The sequence below is a fragment of the Notamacropus eugenii genome, chromosome 1 (assembly GCF_028372415.1).
Source record: "Notamacropus eugenii isolate mMacEug1 chromosome 1, mMacEug1.pri_v2, whole genome shotgun sequence".
Classification (NCBI taxonomy): Eukaryota; Metazoa; Chordata; class Mammalia; order Diprotodontia; family Macropodidae; genus Notamacropus; species Notamacropus eugenii.
The window spans coordinates 520765457-520785250 of record NC_092872.1 but is presented as its reverse complement, the minus strand read 5'-3'; the positions used below and the strand labels follow the sequence as shown (position 1 = coordinate 520785250).

The 19794-nt window shown below is 44.7% G+C and overlaps 1 protein-coding gene across 5 annotated transcripts in view; it reads right to left on the bottom strand.

Annotated features, from left to right (window-relative positions):
- Positions 1-369: 369 nt before the first annotated feature.
- HNF4A (hepatocyte nuclear factor 4 alpha) overlaps positions 370-19794 on the bottom strand; it is a 72419-nt gene continuing 52994 nt past the window's right edge. For 3 of the 5 annotated variants that reach the window (XM_072633670.1, XM_072633671.1, XM_072633668.1), the window contains exons 4-10: positions 13193-13299; positions 11496-11651; positions 8362-8449; positions 7265-7420; positions 5243-5479; positions 4318-4470; positions 370-3505 (exon numbers count right to left, since the gene is read on the bottom strand). In XM_072633670.1, the coding sequence (XP_072489771.1) occupies positions 3363-3505; positions 4318-4470; positions 5243-5479; positions 7265-7420; positions 8362-8449; positions 11496-11651; positions 13193-13299 (1040 nt within the window). In that variant the 3' untranslated portion in view covers positions 370-3362. Of the gene's footprint in view, positions 3506-3721; positions 4201-4317; positions 4471-5242; positions 5480-7264; positions 7421-8361; positions 8450-11495; positions 11652-13192; positions 13300-19794 lie in introns of those variants that run through there. The other 2 variants (XM_072633669.1, XM_072633672.1) reach the window with 2 other exon arrangements.

The following is a 19794-nucleotide window of genomic DNA, read 5'->3' as shown; positions in this document are numbered from 1 at the left end:
GCTAAAGATGGGTGAGTTAGGTGAGTGTTTAAACTAGAAGACCAAAGAAGTTATCTTCGGACTGTAGGATTCTGTGATTCTAGTCTCACCTTTGCTTCTAATTTGTTGTTTGACTTTGGGCAAGCCACAGTTTCCTCATTTGTAAAATAAAAGGATCGAATTAGATGTGTAAGGTACCTTTCAACTCTAATAGCCTCTGTTCTAAAGTCCCTCCAGTTCTAATATTCTGTGTTCTAAGGACTCTTTCTGCTCTGACATTCTATGCTCTGTGTTCTAGGGTCCCTTCTAGTTCTAATATTCCATGTTTCATGGTATCTTCCAATCCTGATGCTCTATGAGTTTATAAGAAAGCAGGGAAAACCATCCATCTGGGAAGAGTTAGAAAATATCCTTGGTATTTATTTTGAAGGTTTTTTTTTAAAAAAAACTTTTTTGAAATACAAACTAGGGCTAAGAAGTGTTCTTTCCCTACTGGATGACAATGACGGCAGTGGGAAGGGTCCAGGTCTGCTCAGTCATCAGAACTACTCATGCCTCCATTCTCATCTCCCCTAGAATTTTTTTTGAGGGAGAGGAGGAGAATGTCCTAATGACTGAAACATTGCAATGACCTTGCAGGTTTGGAATTATTTGGAATTACACAATTAGAGATGACCAAGGCAAATTACAGAATAATTTAGTGAACATGATTGACTTTGCCAGTACAACATTGCCAACTTTTAGTCACTGCCTCTTCCTCCCTTGACTCCCAGAAGGACCTTCAGGGTTTCTGAGGAGACTATTGATACTGTACCATGCTAAGAGGATGGGGGTAGTAGAAACTCTGGTGTACAGCCCAGCTTGGGAAGTGCCAAGGAATCTGCCATCTCCACCTCATGGGGATCCTGGGATTAGGACAGCCATGGGAGAGGCAATGTTTCCTTGTCCTGGGCCCACAATTGCAAGAAAACCCAGTGACCAGGGTTTGAGGGGGATGGTGGCAGCTTTTGATTCCAACTTATCCCCACTCCCAGGATGACTTCAGTTGTTACTAAATTCTCCCTCCATACATATATTCACTTCCACCCCCAAACAGGTTCAAATGCCCAGACATAACAGGCCATGCCCAGGAATATTTGTCCAAATTTGGCCCTAGAGAGAATGGTCTTCATGAGGAGTATCGACCAAGGCAATAACCCACATTTCCTTGACATTTCTCTTCCCCAGTGTGGCCTTAGTGGATCTCAGGAAGCTTGGAAAGAGGGAAGAAATGTAAAGATTGGGGATGTTGAGGGATTGGTCTTTACCAGGAGATTCCATTGAACCTGGGACTTTTACATGTGCAGCAAATTATTGTTTGTTGGAGTTTGCGTTTGGTACCCTCCCTCCCCTTTTTCCATGCCCTGGATTTTAAAAGGAGGCTCTGGATGATGTAAAAATCCAAAGGCATGAAGATTTAACGTTGGCATTTATGGACCAACTGGATCAAATGGTTGGAGATCTAGGCAGGGCAGGCAGAACTTCCTAGCACCTCTCATACTGTCTATCCATAGAAAGCCCTCTGTAGGGCTAGTAAGCAGAAAGCAGCAGAGCACATAGTTCTTTCAGAATCCTGAAGGGTCACCCCCTAGGAGGAGGAAACTGCACTGAGAAGGCCAAAGGAATCTATGGATTTCAGAGTTTAGCTATGGCTACCTCTGTTTACAGTCTTGATTGCTGGAAGGATTTGTTGTCTTTGGAAGCATGGGGATTCTGCCATTGACTACTTATGTGACCTTGGACTAGTCACTTGTTCTTTCTGAGCCTTTGCTTCTCTCTAAAAGGAGAGCACTGGACTTGATAATCCATCCCCAAGATCTCTGCCAGCTCTGACATCCTGAGATCCTTTGACAAGCTATTGCTAAAGATGAGGGAACCATTTTGAGAAGTTACCTTTCTACCCATCATCTCTAGCTTTGGACTTCTTTATAGTTCTGACTCACTCGTCAGTAGCCTCTTCCTGGAGAAATGATCTCCTAAATGTCCCTACTACTTCAATACCTGCAGGGAGATTTCCCCTCCAAACCCCAAGCACCTCTAATAGAATGGAAGCCCCCTGGAGACTTCGAAGGATCAATCATCTCTTAGGACAAACTGCTGACCTCCCATCCCACCATTCCCTGAAAAGATAATGAGTTGGGAGAAAAGAATTATAGCTTTCAGACTGGATTTGAGGCTAATTTAGCCCTAGGATGGGTCAAAATTCGAGAGGGAAACCAGTTTTTGTCCTCTCTCCATGATGGCAGGGAGAAACCACTGACTTTATTGCCCTGAGAACTATTTTGAGTTGAGGGTAACCTTTACTCCCTCTCTGGCTGAAGAACTTGCAACAGGAATGAATCAAGTCTATACTGGCTTTCAAGACTCTCCATCAAGTAGCCTCACCTTACCTAAAACCATAACTCGTACCTGAAGGCACTTGAACTCCTCACAAACAGGACTAGTTCCCGGCTCTGTACCTTTGCTCAGGCTTTCTCCCCCAATTGGAATATCTTCTCTATTTGTCTACACAAACCCAAATCCTGTTTTCTGTGAAGCCCTACTAGACTATTCACCCTCCCCCAGTTTACATTGAATCTTTTCCTTCTCCTAGATTCCTATTACATTTTTATTGCCTTGGATTGTTCTCTAGTTGTTTTATGCCTGTATTTCTTGTCTTTTCAGCTAGCTCCTTAAGGGTGGGGCTGTCTTCTTCATCTATGTTCCACACAGCACTTGGCACAAAGCTTGGTCCAGTGGATGATTCATAAAGTTCATCAAATGACTGTACTATCACAATTTCAATCTCTGAGTCTTCTCCAGCCTGGAGAGGAAGATTCCTTCTGAATGAAAGTTCTTGGGGATATTGGGACTGGGATGGCAGTGGTAGTAGGCAGAGAGAGTCCTGGCCTGGCCTATCCCCTCCTCAAAGGGCTCTGAGTCTCAGGGATTTTAGTTTCCAAAGGTGGATGTCCTAACTGGTGGTTCTAGAAAGATCGCAAGAGGAAAAAGTGGCAGCTGCTTTGGGGCAGAGTCAGGAGATGAGGAAACTGGTTGGGTAGGAGAAAGGGTTGAGAAATGCCTAGTCTCATCCAAAGGTGACTGTTCCCAACCTCCCTCAGTGTCCCCCCAAATGGGAGGAGGATTGCATTAAGGCACGCAAGTTGGCAGCTACAGCCCTCAGTCTGAGCCCTGGCTCTCCCTTGTGCCTTGATGATCCTAGGGCAGGTCTCATTATTGCCCTACTCCATCAAAAGCGCTGGAAGTTCTCAGGGAGCTGGTCCCTCTGGAGGCCAGGGAAGGACAGAGCCAGGCTGGGGAGGGGCAGTGTCTGGCTGGTCTCCCCTGACCCCTCTAGCCCCATGTTAGATGACCTCCTGCTTGGTGATGGTAGGCTGAGGGATGGCTGAGGGAGGTTTGACCACTGTGGCGATGGCTCCTGGCAGTAGCTTGTAGGGCTCAGGCCCTGAGCTGGCTGGTGGAGAGGGTTGTGGGGTCTCAGGAGTAGCTGGAAGGACAAGGAGACAAATACCACCCACCCAGTCAGAGTGGGAGCATTTCTAGGTCCCTGAGAGACAAAAGAAAGCCTCTGGGAATAGGAGGCAGTGAGGTATAATAAAACAAAACCTGTACTAGGAAGTTAGGAGGTCCAGGTCCTGGTTCTGGTTCTAACTTACTACGGGACCTTGAACCTAGTCATTACCCCATCCCCATCCCCTACCCCCTCCATCCCACATCTCAGTTCCCACAGCTATATCATAAGAGCAATGGACTGGATAATCTTTGGTTCTTTTCAGTTCTAACATTCTATGTTTTATGGCTCTAAAGATTTTTCCAGCTCTAAAATTTGCCATTCTATGAGGGCTCATGGCTAAATGAGTTGGAACAGAAAGGTGGTAAGTTCCTGACTGGAATAGTTTCCCTACAATCTAGGACATCCCCTCCCTATTCCCCAAATCATTGTCTCTTCTTCCAGCCTGAGCAAGGGAGCCAGATTTCCTCACCCCAAACCAAAGCATATGGTGGTCTGAGAGGAACCTGCCCTGTGGGGAAAAGGCAGCAAGTACCTAAGTAGCTATCCTGTAGCCTGGCATGCATCCCCCCTTCTTCTCTGAGAGGTCAAAAGCTCATTCTATCTTATTGTAGTCTTGGCTTTGGAAAACTGATCCTGTGTGTGCAGGCCATCTTGTTTTTCTTCTCTCCCTGGAGAGTAGAGCAGCGTCCTACCTCTGACCCCACAACCCAGGACCTTCAGTCCGAGCTCCCTGAGACTTCCCTCCCCCACCTCCCTCTCTCCCCAGAAGAGCCCGGGCTGCCCACCTGTCCGCCACCCAGGACGGGGCCACTCACACATCTGTCCATTGCTGATCTGGGCAGGCATGGTATTGGCGACTATCACATTGGTGCCCATGTTCTCTGGCACCAAGTGAGGGTGCAAGGGGTGGTGAGTGTGGGGTGCTTCACTGGAAGATCCTGAAAATGGAGAGAGTAAAAGTAGGAACACTAGGTCACAAGAGCTTAATATCTGCCCTACTTGTCTCAGATCAGGATGCTGGGAATAAAATGAGACACCATTTCTAGTCCAGCTGAATAAGTTTGAATAATACTTTCATTCTCTAGGCATTCATTTCTCTCAATTAAATGAGGGATTTGAAATAAATAATCCCTAAGGTCCCTTTCCAGATATAACATTTCATGTGTCCTAAGGTCCCTGACTTTCTGTGTTCTAAGGATATTCCCAGCTCTGACATTCTGTGTTCTAAGGATATTCCCAGTTCTGACATTCTATGTTCTAAGGGCCCTCCCAGCTCTGACATTCTGTGTTCTAAGGCCCCTCCCAGTTCTGACATTCTATATTCTAAAGGCCCTCCCAGCTCTGACATTCTGTGTTCTAAGGGCCCTCCTAGCTGACATTCTGTGTTCTTAGGGCCCTTCCAACTCTGACATCCTGGGTTCTAAGGATATTCCCAGCTCTCACATTCTGTGTTCTAAAGGCCCCTCCCAGCTCTGACATTCTGTGTTCTAAAAGCCCACCCCAGCTCTGACATTTCTGTGTTCAAAGGGCCCTTCTAACTTCTAAATCCACAAGGCCTTCAGTCTCACTCTGGGGTGGGGACAGCAAGGGCCAATGCCCTGTGTTGGTGACTTGAGTGGGGACCTAGAAAGCTAAGACTCCCCGTCCCCTAGGTGGTGGGTATTCCTGGCAAGGGCAGGGGAGGGTGGGGAGGAGACGACTGGAACAGACCCCCCAGCAGCATTTCCTGCAGCAAGTTGTCGATCTTGGTCACACCAAAGAGTTTGATGAACTGTATCTGCTCGATCATCTGCCAGGTGATGCTCTGCAGGGTGGGCAGCAGCAGCAGCAGCTCCCCAAATCGACCCCGAGAGTCGTACTGCCGGTCATTGATGTAGTCCTCCAGGCTCACCTGCACCTGTGACCGCATCCGCTTGATTTTACCAGGGTCGCTCAGCCCTTTGGCATCTGTAATGGGTGAGGAAGGAAATGAAAGAAAGGTTGGAGCCACAGGCCTTTGGTGTTGGAAGGAAACTTTGGGCAAGGAAAGTCAGAATGGGAGAGGATCATTGAACAGACATCTAGTCTGCAACTTCTCAAGCTTTTCCCACTTGCAATCCCTTTTCCCATTTCAGCTATGTTTGCTGGCATTGGGTGACCTGAGGACATGCGCAGTGCAATGTTCCCGTGCTTTGTGTTCAGAACCAAGGTTGCAGTGACCTCGAGATGCAACACAGGCAAGCACTGTCAAAAACATCTTGCATTCATTACTCATTTGATTTTGAATTAATCTTTGGTCATTGGGTATTCAGAAACCTTTTACTGTTGCCAAATTTTTCTCGACCCCATATGGGGTTGAGACCCACAGTTTAAGAAGCACTAGTCTAGTCCAGTCCCCTCATTTTTCAAAGGAGGAAACTGAGGCCCAGAGAAGAGAAATTCCTTCCTCAAGGCCATACAGTGAGTGAATGGCAGGAATTCTGACTACCCATTATAGGGTTTTTACATTGCATTAATATTAGGGTTATGGAATTACAGTCATGACATCCATTTCCAAAGAAACAGAATCTTAGCTCCTAGAACTGGAAGTAACCTCAAGAAATCATCTTGTTGAGTTTCTTGGTAGGTAAGGTAGGTAAGTCATTCCATAGGATTATTTCATAGGATCCTAGATCCTAGATATAAGCCTCAGATTTGGAGTTGAAAGGAACCTTAGAACTCATCTACTTCTAACCTTTTATTTTTCAAAAGAGGAAACTGAGACCCAGAGATGATAGTGACTTCCCTAAGGTCACAGAGGGATGAAATGACCCTGGCTCCAAATCCAACACTTTTTCCATTGTACTTCCTCCATTTTATAGAGGAGATGACAGAGATCCAGAAAGAAAAAGGGACTTGTGCAATATTATGCTGAGTTAAAAGTTGGAGCCTAGACCAGAACCCAGGTCAGGAGTAAAGCACTCTCCTCACTACACCAGCGGCTCATCCAGTCCAAGGTTTTGGCTCTGATCTAAGCACTAGAAAAGCAACTCTCAGTCTGTATGTCTACTATGTTCCTGGCCCTACCTTTGGTGCTATGCAGAAAAAGAAGAGAGGAAGCAGTCTCTCCTTCAAGATCAGTCAATACATCAATAAACATTTATTGAGGGACTCACTATGCACCAGGCACTGTACTAAGCGAGAAGGATGCAATGCAGTCTTAATGAGGGAGGTGATGTGAAAACAACTACGTACAAACAAGGATAAATGGGAAATAATGGAGGGAAGGCATGCAAATATAAAGTGGTAGTGCATAATGTGCTTTGCAAAGCTGAGGGTGCTAAATAGATGTCAGTCATCTTTCAAAAGACATTTGAAAGATTTTTGGCTCTGGAGTCTAGGGGTTCAAATTCCACCTCTGATATTTACTGCACACATAACCTTGGTGAATCACCTAATCTCCCTAGGCCTCAGTTTCCTCAGCTGTAAAATAGGGAGAGACTGGATAGCCTGAGGTTTCTTCCTGCTCTGTAGCCATGATCCCAGTAATGTACCTATGAATCATATCATATGGTTTTGTGGCTCATCTGGGATGACAAACCCTGCTGGCATCAGGCCTTTGGGACACCTGACTTCCCCAGGTCCTTTCTAGCGTGGCTCAGGGACTGAATATCTGGGAATGACAGTTCCTGTTGTTCCCTTTGATCAGGTAAGGGCTGACGGGACTGGTTCCCACTAAACCAGGGGGATGGGGGCTTTCTTAAATTCAAGTACCTGGGTCAAAGAAGATGATGGCTTTCAGACAGGCATATTCATTGTCATCAATCTGAAGATCTTGAAAGGGCTGCACCAACTCATCCAGGATTCGCACTGCAACACGATTCATTTCCACCAATTCGGGGCAGTGCCGTGGGACGATGTAGTCATTCCCTGAATTGTTGGGAGAGAGTCAGTCAATTCAGTGAACAATCAGAGGACTACACATACATACACACACACACACAATGCACTCACAATGCAAGTATTTATGTGTGTGCACAAGCCTATGTATATAAGCATGTACACACACATATAACACACAAACATAAATATACATACATATATATGTATCTCTTGGTTCCACATGTGTACATATGCATGCAGATTTGCACATCTAACCAAACACATATACACACATGTACTGTGCACAGTTACTCCACAGTGCATGCTTATATACATTGTACATGTGTGCACATATATGTGAGCATACATATACACACTTGTGCATATGTGTATGGCAGGTATTGAATATAACATGTTCTCATTCTAATAAAGAATAGCTGATGGTTGTGAAATCATTTTAGCAGGCATAATCTTTTGTGATCCTCATATCAGCTGATGAGGCCAGCAGGGCAGGAGCCATAAGACCATCTATACATTTAGAGCCATTTAGAGATCAATCATCTCATCTAACCTGCTGGAAACTGAGAACCAGAAAGGCAAAAGGAGGATCTGAAACCAGACGTCCTGACTCCAAATCCAGTGCCTTTTTTGCTCCACTGAACAATCTCACTTATTTCCGTTTTACAAATGGGATACTGAGATAGACACTGAATCTTGGGTTCTATTACACAATGTCCTAAAAGGTCATATCTAAAGAAAGGTCTTTTCAACAGATTGCAAGCCATGGATTTGGTACTTTGGAGGTAGGAGAGACTCTGCTAAGAGATTCAAGATTCTCTACTTTTCATTCCTCAATGACTCTCCCCACCTAAAGAAGGAAACATTCATCAAATCCTTCTTCTCATGGCCCTAGTTTGGCTTGGAATTTCCTTATGGAAGTTACCTTCCAGGTCAATTGGTCAGGCAGAATTAAAAGCTAGAGCACACACCTAACAGCAACACATCCTTGAATACCATGGACCGTTTAGTGGCCCCCAGCAGCAAGTGTTCCCCAGCATGAGCCCGAAGCAGGGCCACCTGAAAGTCAAGTGAGAGAAGGATTAGCATCCTGGGGAAACTCAAGGGAGAAAGTCATGGAATAATGGATTTAGAGCTAGAAAGGAAGAACCTTAGAAACCATCTAGTATAACCCCTCTCATTTTATAGTTGAGGTAACTGAGACCCAAAGAGACCAAGCAACCTGGTTGGCTGGTCTGTTCTTTGACAGATGTTACACAGACTACAAGGGTAGTATAAGGTGCTAGCTATTATCATTGTCCCTGGTATGCTTATAAATATAAAAACAGTTGTACATCATTGGGCAAGCTGGCAAAAATGCTGGACAGTTGGTAAATATGGTGCTCCTATCTACAAGCCTGTATTAAGAAGACTGAAAACACTTTTGGAGTAAAAGGTAACAAGTTCTCCCATCAGCCAGGCTCTTTCCTTATAACCAATAGCTTCCTAGGAGACAATCCTTCCATGCTTGCCTTTCCATTCTCCTACCCAGGAGGAAAGTAGTAAATTCCTTAGTTTTCATCCCCATTCTTCCTCCTTTATCTCAAGAGTTCCATACAGGGAGACATGTAGCCTGTGGCCCCAGGAAGATGCCACGTGCTTTCCACATCAGGTGGCTAGAATTTAGAAGCTTCTTATCCCAGCACTGCTGCTAACAAATCCTGTGGGCTTTGGTGAGTCTCATAGCTGCTCTCTGCCCTTGGAACACCAGCCTGGTCGGCTCTGATACAAGAACAATAACCATGCCTTCCCTACCATTTATAAGGTACTTTTCTATTCATTAGTTCACTGAAACATCCCAGCATCCCTGTGCAGTTCAGTAAGGCAGGGATTAAAGGAAGCAAGAAACTGAAGCTCTGGGAGATCATCTGCCCAGCCATGAACTAGAGGCAAAGCCTGGACTTCAACCCCAATCTTCTAACTCTGATCCTAAGAGATAAGAGCAGCTCTAATCCCCTGTGTCTGAGCAGAATCACAGACATTCTGAGTTGGAAGGAGCCTTGAGACATAGAACACTGAATGGAAGGTCCCAATGGAGTAGATTTAGAGACTGTTTAGTCCAACAGTCATTTTAAAGATGGAAAAACTAAGGCTCAGAGGAGGAAAATGATTTGACCAACATCAAACACAGCTATGGAGGTACTCTCGTTGTGGGTCTCCAGGACACCCATGAAGCAGGAGGTATTCTATATGATCCAACCAGCAAAATTCTCCTCGGAATGTTTCCCATACACCAAGGGCAGCCCCTGTTTCCCAAGGCCCATTGGCCCCTTGTGGTGGTCACCACACCAGCCATCGCTGGGGGCTGGAGGTTAATTATTCCCCTTGCTATCTGCCACCCATCACTGCCCCTGGAGAATGTTCTGAGCCCCTGCCTGGGAGTAGTTCCAAGGTTTAGGTGAGAAAAGGAGGTTAACAATTGGTTGGCTTAGTAGTGTCTCTAAACCCACAGGGACCCCTGGGGAGGAATAGCAGTGATTAAATATTAATGCATGAACCTGGGCCTGGCATGGCTGGAGGGGGGTGGTGGAGGCGGAATAGCTCAAGAAGTTGGAGAAGAATGAGCCCCTCTCTGGGCAGGAGGGCAAAGAGCTGGTGCCCTGCCAGAGTCCCAGCTCAGTCCAGGTTTGGAAGAATGAGAGTCCTGGAGTCCACAGGTGGAGAGAAACTTGGAGCTCAGTTAGTCTACCTCTCACATCCTATAGATGGGAAAAACTGAGATCCCCGTGGAAGAAGTAACTTCCCTATGCCACACAGATAGTAAATAGAAGAACTGGGTATTCAAACTTCAGTGCTCTGACCACACTCAATGCTCTTTACGCTAGTTCTTGGAACCGTTTGCTATACAGAAGGCAGGATGGTTCCTCTTCTCCTGGCCCAGTTCTAGAGTCGTCTAGCCTCACACACAGGTATTATTTGAGGTGTTTCAGGTAAGGCCTCCCTTGCTCCCCAAATTAATCTGTCACTGAAATTCTGCCATTTTTCATTCCTTTAGGATGTCATGGTGGGATAATGCCAGTAACACTGGGAGGGAGAATGAGTTAAGCTTTATCAGCTGGTGTTATAATGAGTTTGCCAGTGCCTTTTAAAATCGAGAAGCCTGGGTAAGAAGAAAAGGCAAGGGGGTTTAGAGGCCCAAGCAGGAAGGTGTCACCCAGGTCCTGAATAACTAAGAAGCAGCATAAGCAGAGTAGGGAGTTAGAATGGACTGGAAAGTCAGGAGATCTGAGTTCTTATTCCCAGATTTGTGATTAATCTGATGTATGACCTTTGGTAAGTCATCTCCTCGATCGACTTTAGTTTCTCTTATACAAAACGAAGAGGTTGAGATGAGCCCCTAAGATTTCTTCTTGCTGGTAACCAGCAACTGATTCAATGTATGCAAAGCACACTTTAAATATAATCTGCATTTTCTCTCTGACTTTCTCAAAGTCTAGATAATCAACAAAACAACAAATCAAGTTACCTAATTGGTAGCTTTTTGCTGATTTCTAAGGTGTAAATGCTCACACTGAAAATTTAACAATCAGCCCTTGCCTGGAGCCAGCTCCAGCATACCCCTACTTCTAATTCTGACCCCTGATGGCCAAGGGTCCCTGTCAACGGTGATATTTTATCTTATTCTGAGCTCCTGTGATTCTGGGAGTCTTGAGGGCTCCTTCCACTTACTTGCTGCATAGCCTTCGTCGTATCATAGGGTTAGTGCTAGGAGAGACCTCAGAGATCATTTAATCCAATTTCTTATTTTATTGAGAAGGAAACTGAGGTCCAGAAAGGAAAAATTCCTTGGCCGAGGTCACACTAAGGGGCAGAGCTGAGATTCCTGCCTGGGTCCTTGGATGCCCAATTTAATGTTCTTTCCATCATTATCCTGCTGCCTCATCACCATGGCAGGACCCATGCCATTTCTAGGAGGCAAACTCCAGAGATATCCATAGTGCATATCCATAGAACCTCAAAGAGCAGTGATAACTCCCCCACCCCAAAGATATTCTGATGCACACTATGCTACTTTCTGGAGTACCCAAACACACATAATAGTAGGAATCATTCTGAGGACCCTCACCTGATCATCCAGGGGCAATTCACAGAAGGCAGGGATGTATTTGGCCCATTCCACCAACACCAAAAGCTGCTCCTTCATGGATTCACATACATCAGCAATGCTAGCAATTTTCTTGGCCCGGATATCCCCGTTGATTCCTGAGATGGGAGATGTGATCTGCCAGGGGGACAACAGATTTATATTGGGGAGAGGGAGATTATTACGGATGAGAAGTGGAGTGAAGTCAGAAGAAACAGATTCCTGATCACAGACTTGGTGGTTTTTCTTCTTTCCCAGACTTAGAGTCAGATTCTCATTGAGTTTAGAGCAGAAAAGAACCCTAGAGCAGGGTTCCTAATCTTTTTTGTGTGTCATGGACCCCTGGGGCTGTCTAGAGAAGTCTAGGGGAACCTTCCCAGAATGAAATTTTTAAATAAATAAAATAAAATACTAACAATTATAAAGGAGACTAATTATATTGAAATAAAGTTATTAAAACATTTTAACCCCTGTCTTGGAGGTTATTTATAGATTAGAAATTCAAGACGCAAGGTGGGGAGTGACTTGTCTAGAATCACACAGGGAGTTAGTTGGGAAAGTCAAGACCAGAAAGGAAAAATGACTTGCCCGATGTCACAGAGGTATTGTCAGTCTATCACATGTATTGATGAAGATACTAGATAGCAGAACCCTGGTCACAGAACATCGGGGTGGAAGGGGGCCATCAAGACCCCTTCACCAAACCTGCTTATTTTTCAAAGAAGGAAAAGGCTACTCAGAAAGAAATGTCCTGCCTAAGATAACACAAATAACATATGGCAGAATTGATTCTAGAACAGGTCCTCCCAACTTCAAGTCCACTTTCATTCCTTTCATTAAGCTACATTAATTTGGGGTGAGAATTTTTTTTAAAAGATGGATTTATATACTATAAAAGGCGGATTTATGTAATATAAGAAACAGCATTATACTGCAATGAAGGGGTGAGGGGTGAGGTCAGGTATATGGTCCTTATCCCTATCCAGAAAGCCCTGCCTCCCCCAAAATTATCCTTCTGAATGATTGGAGGCAAAACCCTGGTCTAGAGAGTCCCCTGGGATTGACCCAGAAGCTATTACTGATGGTTACAGGAGTCTCAGAAGAGGGGAAGAAGTCGGAGGCCCCAAAACTGCCAGTCTGAGTGAGGATGGGCTTGTATACTAGAACTTAAGAGCTGTGGTTGCCTGGCCTGACCCTGCAGTTTGGGATCAGAAAATCCCACAAGATTCAGAGAATCTAATTATCCCCTTGCTGTTCCAACTGTGCCAGAACTAGATGAGTGATCCTGGGTAAATCATTCCCTCTCTTTGGGTCTTTTCTCTCTCTCTCTCTCTCTCTCTCTCTCTCTCTCTCTCTCTCTCTCTCTCTCTCTCTCTCTCTTTCTCTCTCAACAAGAGAGAAATGGACTGGATGAGAAGGTCCCTTGCTGCTCATGCATCCTTTCTTTTGAGATTCCTTTCAGCTCTCACATTCTGTGCTTTAAGATTTCTCCCAGCACTAACATTTAGTCTTCTATGCTGGAAAGCTAGGGTCCTACAGATCTCTTGAAAGATTCCAAGCACATTTCCTCTTGATCCCTGCAGCATTCCAGAAGCCCTTCAGGCCTCCTCCATGCTCCCCCCAACCTGCAGCCTGCACCTCTCCCTCCTACCCGTGTCCTGTTAAGGCTGGTCTGGTACCTGCTGGGAGAGTACTTCAGCCTGTAGGAGGGCATTGATGGATGGCAGACTGCTGTCTTCATAGCTTGATCTCCGTGTACTGATCCGGTCCCGTTCATTCTGTACGGCTGTAAGTCAAAAGGGACAGTTGGATGCTGAACTGAGAGAGGAAGAATGGGAAGAACGGAAGAATCTGCAGGTTGTACACATTGACTTCACTCAACCTGGATCCCAGGGGAGGGCCAAGTCACCATCTGCTTGCTGCCTGTGAATTTAATTCAACATGTGTATTAGGTGCTTACTACATATAAGACGCTGAAAGGGAGCAGGGCATAAAAACAAATTTGGTATGGAGCCTGTCTGCAAAGGTAATATGGTGTGTAGTGTAAAGATCCTTGGATTTTGTCACAAGATGCAGGCTCAAATCCTGGCTTGGCTACTTACTATCTCTGAAACCTTCAGCAATTACCTCTCTGGATCTCAATTTCTTCCCCTGTAAAATGAGGACATAGGACTAGACAATCAATAAGAATCCTTCCAGTTATAAATCTTATGAACCTGAGTAGTTCACCATATAATTAAGGAGACAAGACCAGGACATCACTAAATAGAATACAAAATGGAATGTGATAAGTACATTGGAGAAGGACAAATAAAGTATTCTTTGGCGTCCAAGGAAGGAAAAGTTTTTTTAATTGTATGGTTGAGTGGGATCAGGCTTCCTGGAGTAAGTGGTATTGGAGGTTGGCCTTGATGAACTTGTAGGATGTCAACAGGTTATGTGTGTGTGTGTGTGTGTGTGTGTGTGTGTGTGTGTGTGTGTGTGTGTGATTTCAGGTATCAGGAACATTATGAGCAAAGGTATGAAAGTGAGAAAGGGTGGGACATATTTGGAGGACCATGACTTATTCATTTTATCTAGAACTTAGAATATAGTAGGACAGATGAGACTACAAAGGTAGACTGATGCCTGACTATTCATGGAAGCCAGGAGGACAGGCCATAGAGAAGATGATCTGATTGCTCAGGCCAGTACTGTTTCTTCTCTTTGAGGAGGGACAGTTTTCCATGAGTCCCTGCTCTCTCCTCTCCTGTATCTCTCCTCGTCTTCTCTACAAAGTTTTTTGAGAGAGCTATCTATACTGGAGACCTCCACTTCCTCTCCTGTCATTCACCTCTGAACCCTCTGCATCTGGCTTCCAATCTCATAATTTAACAAAAACTACCCTCTCTAAAGTTGCCAGCAATTAAGTTAAGAAACTGCTGAATCTAATGGCCTTTTCTCAGTTTTTATCCTTCTTGACCTGTCAGCTCTTGCTGGACACTTTTTCTTTCCTAGGTTTTCCTTACACTGCTTTTTCCTAATTTTCCTCCTACATGTCTGATCACTCCAAAGAATCGTTTACTGGTTCTTCATCTATACCATGCCTGCTAACTATGGATGTCTCCCAAGGCGACATCCCTCTCTATGATCTCACTTGGTGATCTCATCAATTTCCCTGAGTTCAATTACCTCTCTGCAGATGATTCTTAAACCCATATATCTAGTTTTAAGCTCTCTTTTGAGCTATAGCACTGTATAACTCCCTATTGAACTGGATGTCCTGTAGGCATCTCAAACTTAACATGCCCAAAACAAAATGCATTATCTTTTCCCTCAAGTCCAACCAAAACTCCTCTGTCCCTCTTGACCACCATCTACTTGTTGAAGCAGACTTGAAATCTCAGCACCATTAATGTCTCAATCCCCTGCACTTCAGACACCTGCATTTACAGAAGCTCCCATGTACATTTCCATCTCTCCACACACACAGTCACCACAGAGATGCAGGTCCTCATCTCCTTTCATCCAAACTATTGTCATAGCCTCCTAATGTGGTCTCCATGCTTCAGCTCTCTCTCCAATCTGATCTCCCTTCCATTCTGATGCCAAAGTGATGTCTCTAACATGCGGAAACGATTCTCTGTGTTTCTGTTTCTGCTTCTCTCTTTCTGTCACTATCTCTGTCTCTCTGCCTCTCTCTTTGTGTCTCTGTCTCTATCTCTGTCTGCCTTTCTCTTCCTGTTTCTATCTCTTCTGTCTGTCTGTCTCTGCCTCTCTCTTTCTTTTTCTGTCTCTGTCTGCCTCTCTCTGTCTGTCACACACACACACACACACACACACACACACACACACCCCTCTCTCTCTCCTCACTCAACAGACTTCAGTGACTCCCTATTACCCCCAGGATAAAATATGAAGTCCTCTGGTTGGCATCTAAAGCTCTATACAACTTGGTCCCTTTCTATCTTTCCAGTCTTCTTATATTTTACTCCTCTCCATGCATTCCCTAATCCTGCACCACTGGACTCTTTGCTCTCCTTTACACATGATGCATCATCCCCCATCATGGAGACTTTACACTGGCTGACCCTCATGTGTATATCCCTCCTCATGTGCCTCTTTCTTCACCTCTACCTCTTACCTGCCTGCCAAGACTCCTGCCCAATGCTCACCTTCCACAGGCTTTTCCTGGGACCCTTTCCCTCCAGCCCTGCTAGTGCCTTCCCTCTGAGATTATATTCCATTCATACTGCAGTATCCTGTATGCACATGCAGATGCACGTAGTCTCCCCAATCAGCAGGTGAGCTTCCCCCTTCTTTGTACACATAGTGCTTAGCGCAGTGATGACACACTGTGAGCTTGTCAAATGACTGCTGGATGTACCCATTTTACCCTGCCTCTTGTTCACCACAAGCCTGACATGGAAAACCTCAATGAGTCCTTGGGTTCAGTTTCTTCCTCTGACATAGACTGGTTGCTTTATCATGGATAGAGAAACTACAGCTAAGGCAGTTCAAGTGGTAGAGTAAGAGGAAAAAAACTAAAAACTAGGAGTCTTGGACTTTAGCATCTGCTTACTGCTAACTAGCTATGTAACTTCCCCTCTGTTCCCTAGCTTCCCCATCTGTAAAATGGAAATAATTACACCCACCTTACCTGCCTTAAAGGGCCACCATGAGAAGACCAAGTGAGAAAAAGGATGAGAAAAAACTTCATAAGTTCAAGAGTTTGAAAGATCTATGTGGTCTATGGGCAAAGAAATGGTCCCCTCTGTTAGGGCCACTCCCCAAGGATGGTGGAGATCAGGGAAATCCCATGCTGCCATTTTTCCCAAGAGGGAAGGAGTAGTAGGGACAGACCACTCAGGACCCTGGCCTCTGGAAGACGAGTCGGGCCAGTGTGGGAGACAGTATCTTATCTAAGTGACAATTAGTCCTGTCCAAGAGAAGCAATGACAGTTCCTTACCTGAGTACAGAGGAGCACAGGGCTTGTAAATGACTTTCTCATCTGCCCTCTCATTTTGTTTTATTTTATCTTCACACAATCCCTAGAGGGTGGGGGAGGGTAGATAATATTCTTCCTTCTGTCCCCTCCTCCCCCTCTCCCCTGAATGTGATAGATGGGAAAACTGGGGTTCAAACGGGTAATCACGGGACTTGATCAAGTCTGTGAGCTAAGTGAGAGAACCAGATTAGAACCAGAACTCTTGATGCCAAGCTCAGAACTTTTTCTACTACAACATACTACCCTTCATAAGAAAGACAGAAACACATTGGAGCAAGGAGGCAGCACAGTATGTACTGCTGGACTTCAAATCAAGACAGACCTGGCTTCTTATCCTGCCTCTGACAGTACTGGGCAAGTAGTTTAGCCTTTCTCAGTTTTCAGAGTCAGTTTTCTTCATTTATAAAATGGAGATGAAAATAATACCAAAGTATTTACCTCAAAGAGGAGTAGTGAGGACTAAATGAGATCACCTAGGTAAAGTGCTTTGTAAACTTTAAAGTGGTACATAGTGGTCAGCTGCTAATATTTTTAAATCCATATAAAGGAAGATAACTAGGATGGGAAAGGAAGAAAATAAGTGTTTATTAAACTTTTATGAGCCAGGCTTTGTGCTAAGCACTTTATAAGTATCATCTCATTTGATCTTCACAACAATTCTGGGATGTAGATGATATTCTTTGCATTTTTCAGTGGAGAAAACCGAGACAGAAAGAAGTTAAATGATGTGCCCAGGGTCACACAGCTAGTATCTATGGTCAGCTTTGAACTTAGGACTTCCTGACCCCAGGACCAGCACTCTATCCAGTGTACCATCTAGCTGCCTTTGGGATTAAAGAAGATTTGGGGCTGATAAGGGGGAATAAAGTGACACTTCAGTCTTCAAGTATTTAAAGAACTATCATGGGAAAGAATTTTCTTTGTACTGCTTGACCCCACAGGGTAGAGTGAGGAGCAATGGAGGGAATTTCTAAGGAGATAGAGTCTGGGTCAATATGTAGATGAGCTATCCAACTATGGAAAGAGTAGTGAGCTCTTTGTCACTAGTAGTAGTTAGGCAGAGGTTAGATGCCCACTTATGCAGTTACTCCCTTACTTGATAAACTCCAATGGCTCCTGACCACCTTCAGGATCAAATAGACAAAAGCTTTTCACAGCCTGGCCCCTTCTTGCCTTTCCAACCTTCTTAATGCTCTGCTCCACATAATCTAAGACCTGGCTCCAACAGCCCAGTTGCTATTTTTAGCACAGAACATGCCATATCCCAGCTCCATGACTTTTCCCCAGCCTGTCCCCCAGGCCCAGAATGTTCTCTCTTCTCAGCTCTGCCTCCAGCTTCCCTGGCTTTCTTCAGGTCCCAGATAAAATGGTACCTTCTAGAGGAAGCCTTTCCCAATCCCCTTGAATTCTAGTGCCTTCCCTCAATTGATTATTTCTAAGTAATCCCATAGATAGCTTGCATGGTTTGCATGTACATCACTGTTCTCATGTTGTCTCTGCCCCTCCTTCCCCCATTAGACTGTAAGGTCCTTGAGGGCAGGAGCTGTCTTTGGCTTTTCTTTGTAACCCTGCTTAGCACAGCACCTGGCACTTAGTAGGTACTTAATGAATACTTATTGACTGACTTCTCAGGGATATTATAAAGGGGATTTCTGCATTTGTTTCCATTCAGTAAACATTTATTAAAGTGGGAGATTGAATTAGATGTGTTTCAAGGTCCCTTCTCAACCAGATATTCTTCTAGGGCAGGGGTTCTTAACCTGGAGTCCATTGATAATTTTATTTCAACATAATCTGTTTCCTCTGTAACCTAATATATTTTGTTTCACGCGTTTAAAAACATTTTTGAGATGACTTCACCAGACTGTCACAGGGATCCATGATACAAATGGCACCCAATTTTGACTTGTTAATGGCTTGGTCTGAAACTGAATTTCAGCTTACTGTAGGGGAAATAGTATTGGATTAATACTCAGGAATACTAGGTTCTGGTCTAGGGGTGGGAAACCTATGACCTCGAGGTCACATGTGGCCTTCTAGTTCCTTGAGTGCAACCTTTTGATTGAGTCCAAGTTTTACAGAACAAATCCCAAAGATTTCTGTAAAACTTGGACTCAGTCAAAAGGCAGCACCCAAGGATCTAGAAGGTCACATGTGGCCTTAAGGCTGCAGGTTCTCCACCCCTGTTCTAGTCTCAGCTCTGTCATTTCCTATGTGTCATCCTGGGCAGGCCATTTTTCATCCCTGGGCCTCAGTTTATCCTCCTGTAAAAGGAATTTCAACAAGATGACCTCTAAGTTCCCTTCTAGCTCTGACAATCTCTGAGTTTATGACTGTTAATTTCTATTCCACCTCAAAATCTACATTTCTCCTTTCTCTAGATGCTTTCACCCTTACTAATGGGTAACAATAATAACTATTACAGTGAGCATTCATATAGCACTTTGACATTTGCAAAGTGATATACATGTACAGGGTGTTCTAAAAGTCTGTTATCCTAAAAAATTGCATTACGCTGTTTGGAACAGCCTGCATTATCCCATTGGATGGCTCTGTATCGTGGTTGCTCAATCTGTGGTATTGACTGACTGAGAGCAGTGACTATCCACAGAGAGCGAATGTCAGAGCTGGAAGGGACCTGAGAATTCAGAATGTCTGAGCTGGGAAGGACCTTATTCCAATTATAATAGATATTTAATATTCATATTTAATAAATGAGGAAACTGGCCCCCAGCGGGGAAGTAACAGCTTGTCTGATAAGATGTTAAAGAGGATTCTTTGACTCCTTTCTGAGGGCAGAAAACCATTTCTTCCATCAGCTTGAGGGAAAGCTCTCATGTCCCTTTGTCACTTGAAATTTTTTACCTGGTACTATCTCTTCTCTGATCAACAAAAACAGGGAACATTGTTCCCCCCCATACCTGACTACTTGCTGCCTGGGTCCTAATCCAAACAGCTTGAACCACAGGGGGCTGGCATTCCTTGCAGGACAGCCTAACTAAGCCTGAGCAAGGGAGCAGCTAAGCCGTTGTCAGGATGAAAGGCCTGCTGTCAGCAGCAGCAGTAAATAGGCCCCCTCAAGGTCAGGCTCCACGTTATCAGCACTGGGCTCGAGTTCAGTCACGGAATGATGTTTTCCAAATGTTTGCTCAGTATTAGCCAGGTCGTGGACCTAATGTAACTTCTATTGAATATTAACAGACCAGGGGCAGAGCTGGGACAGAGGATGAGCCTAGATTTCCCAGAGTCTGTATGCCCTGATGGCCATGCTGGGGCCTGGGATTTTCGAGTGT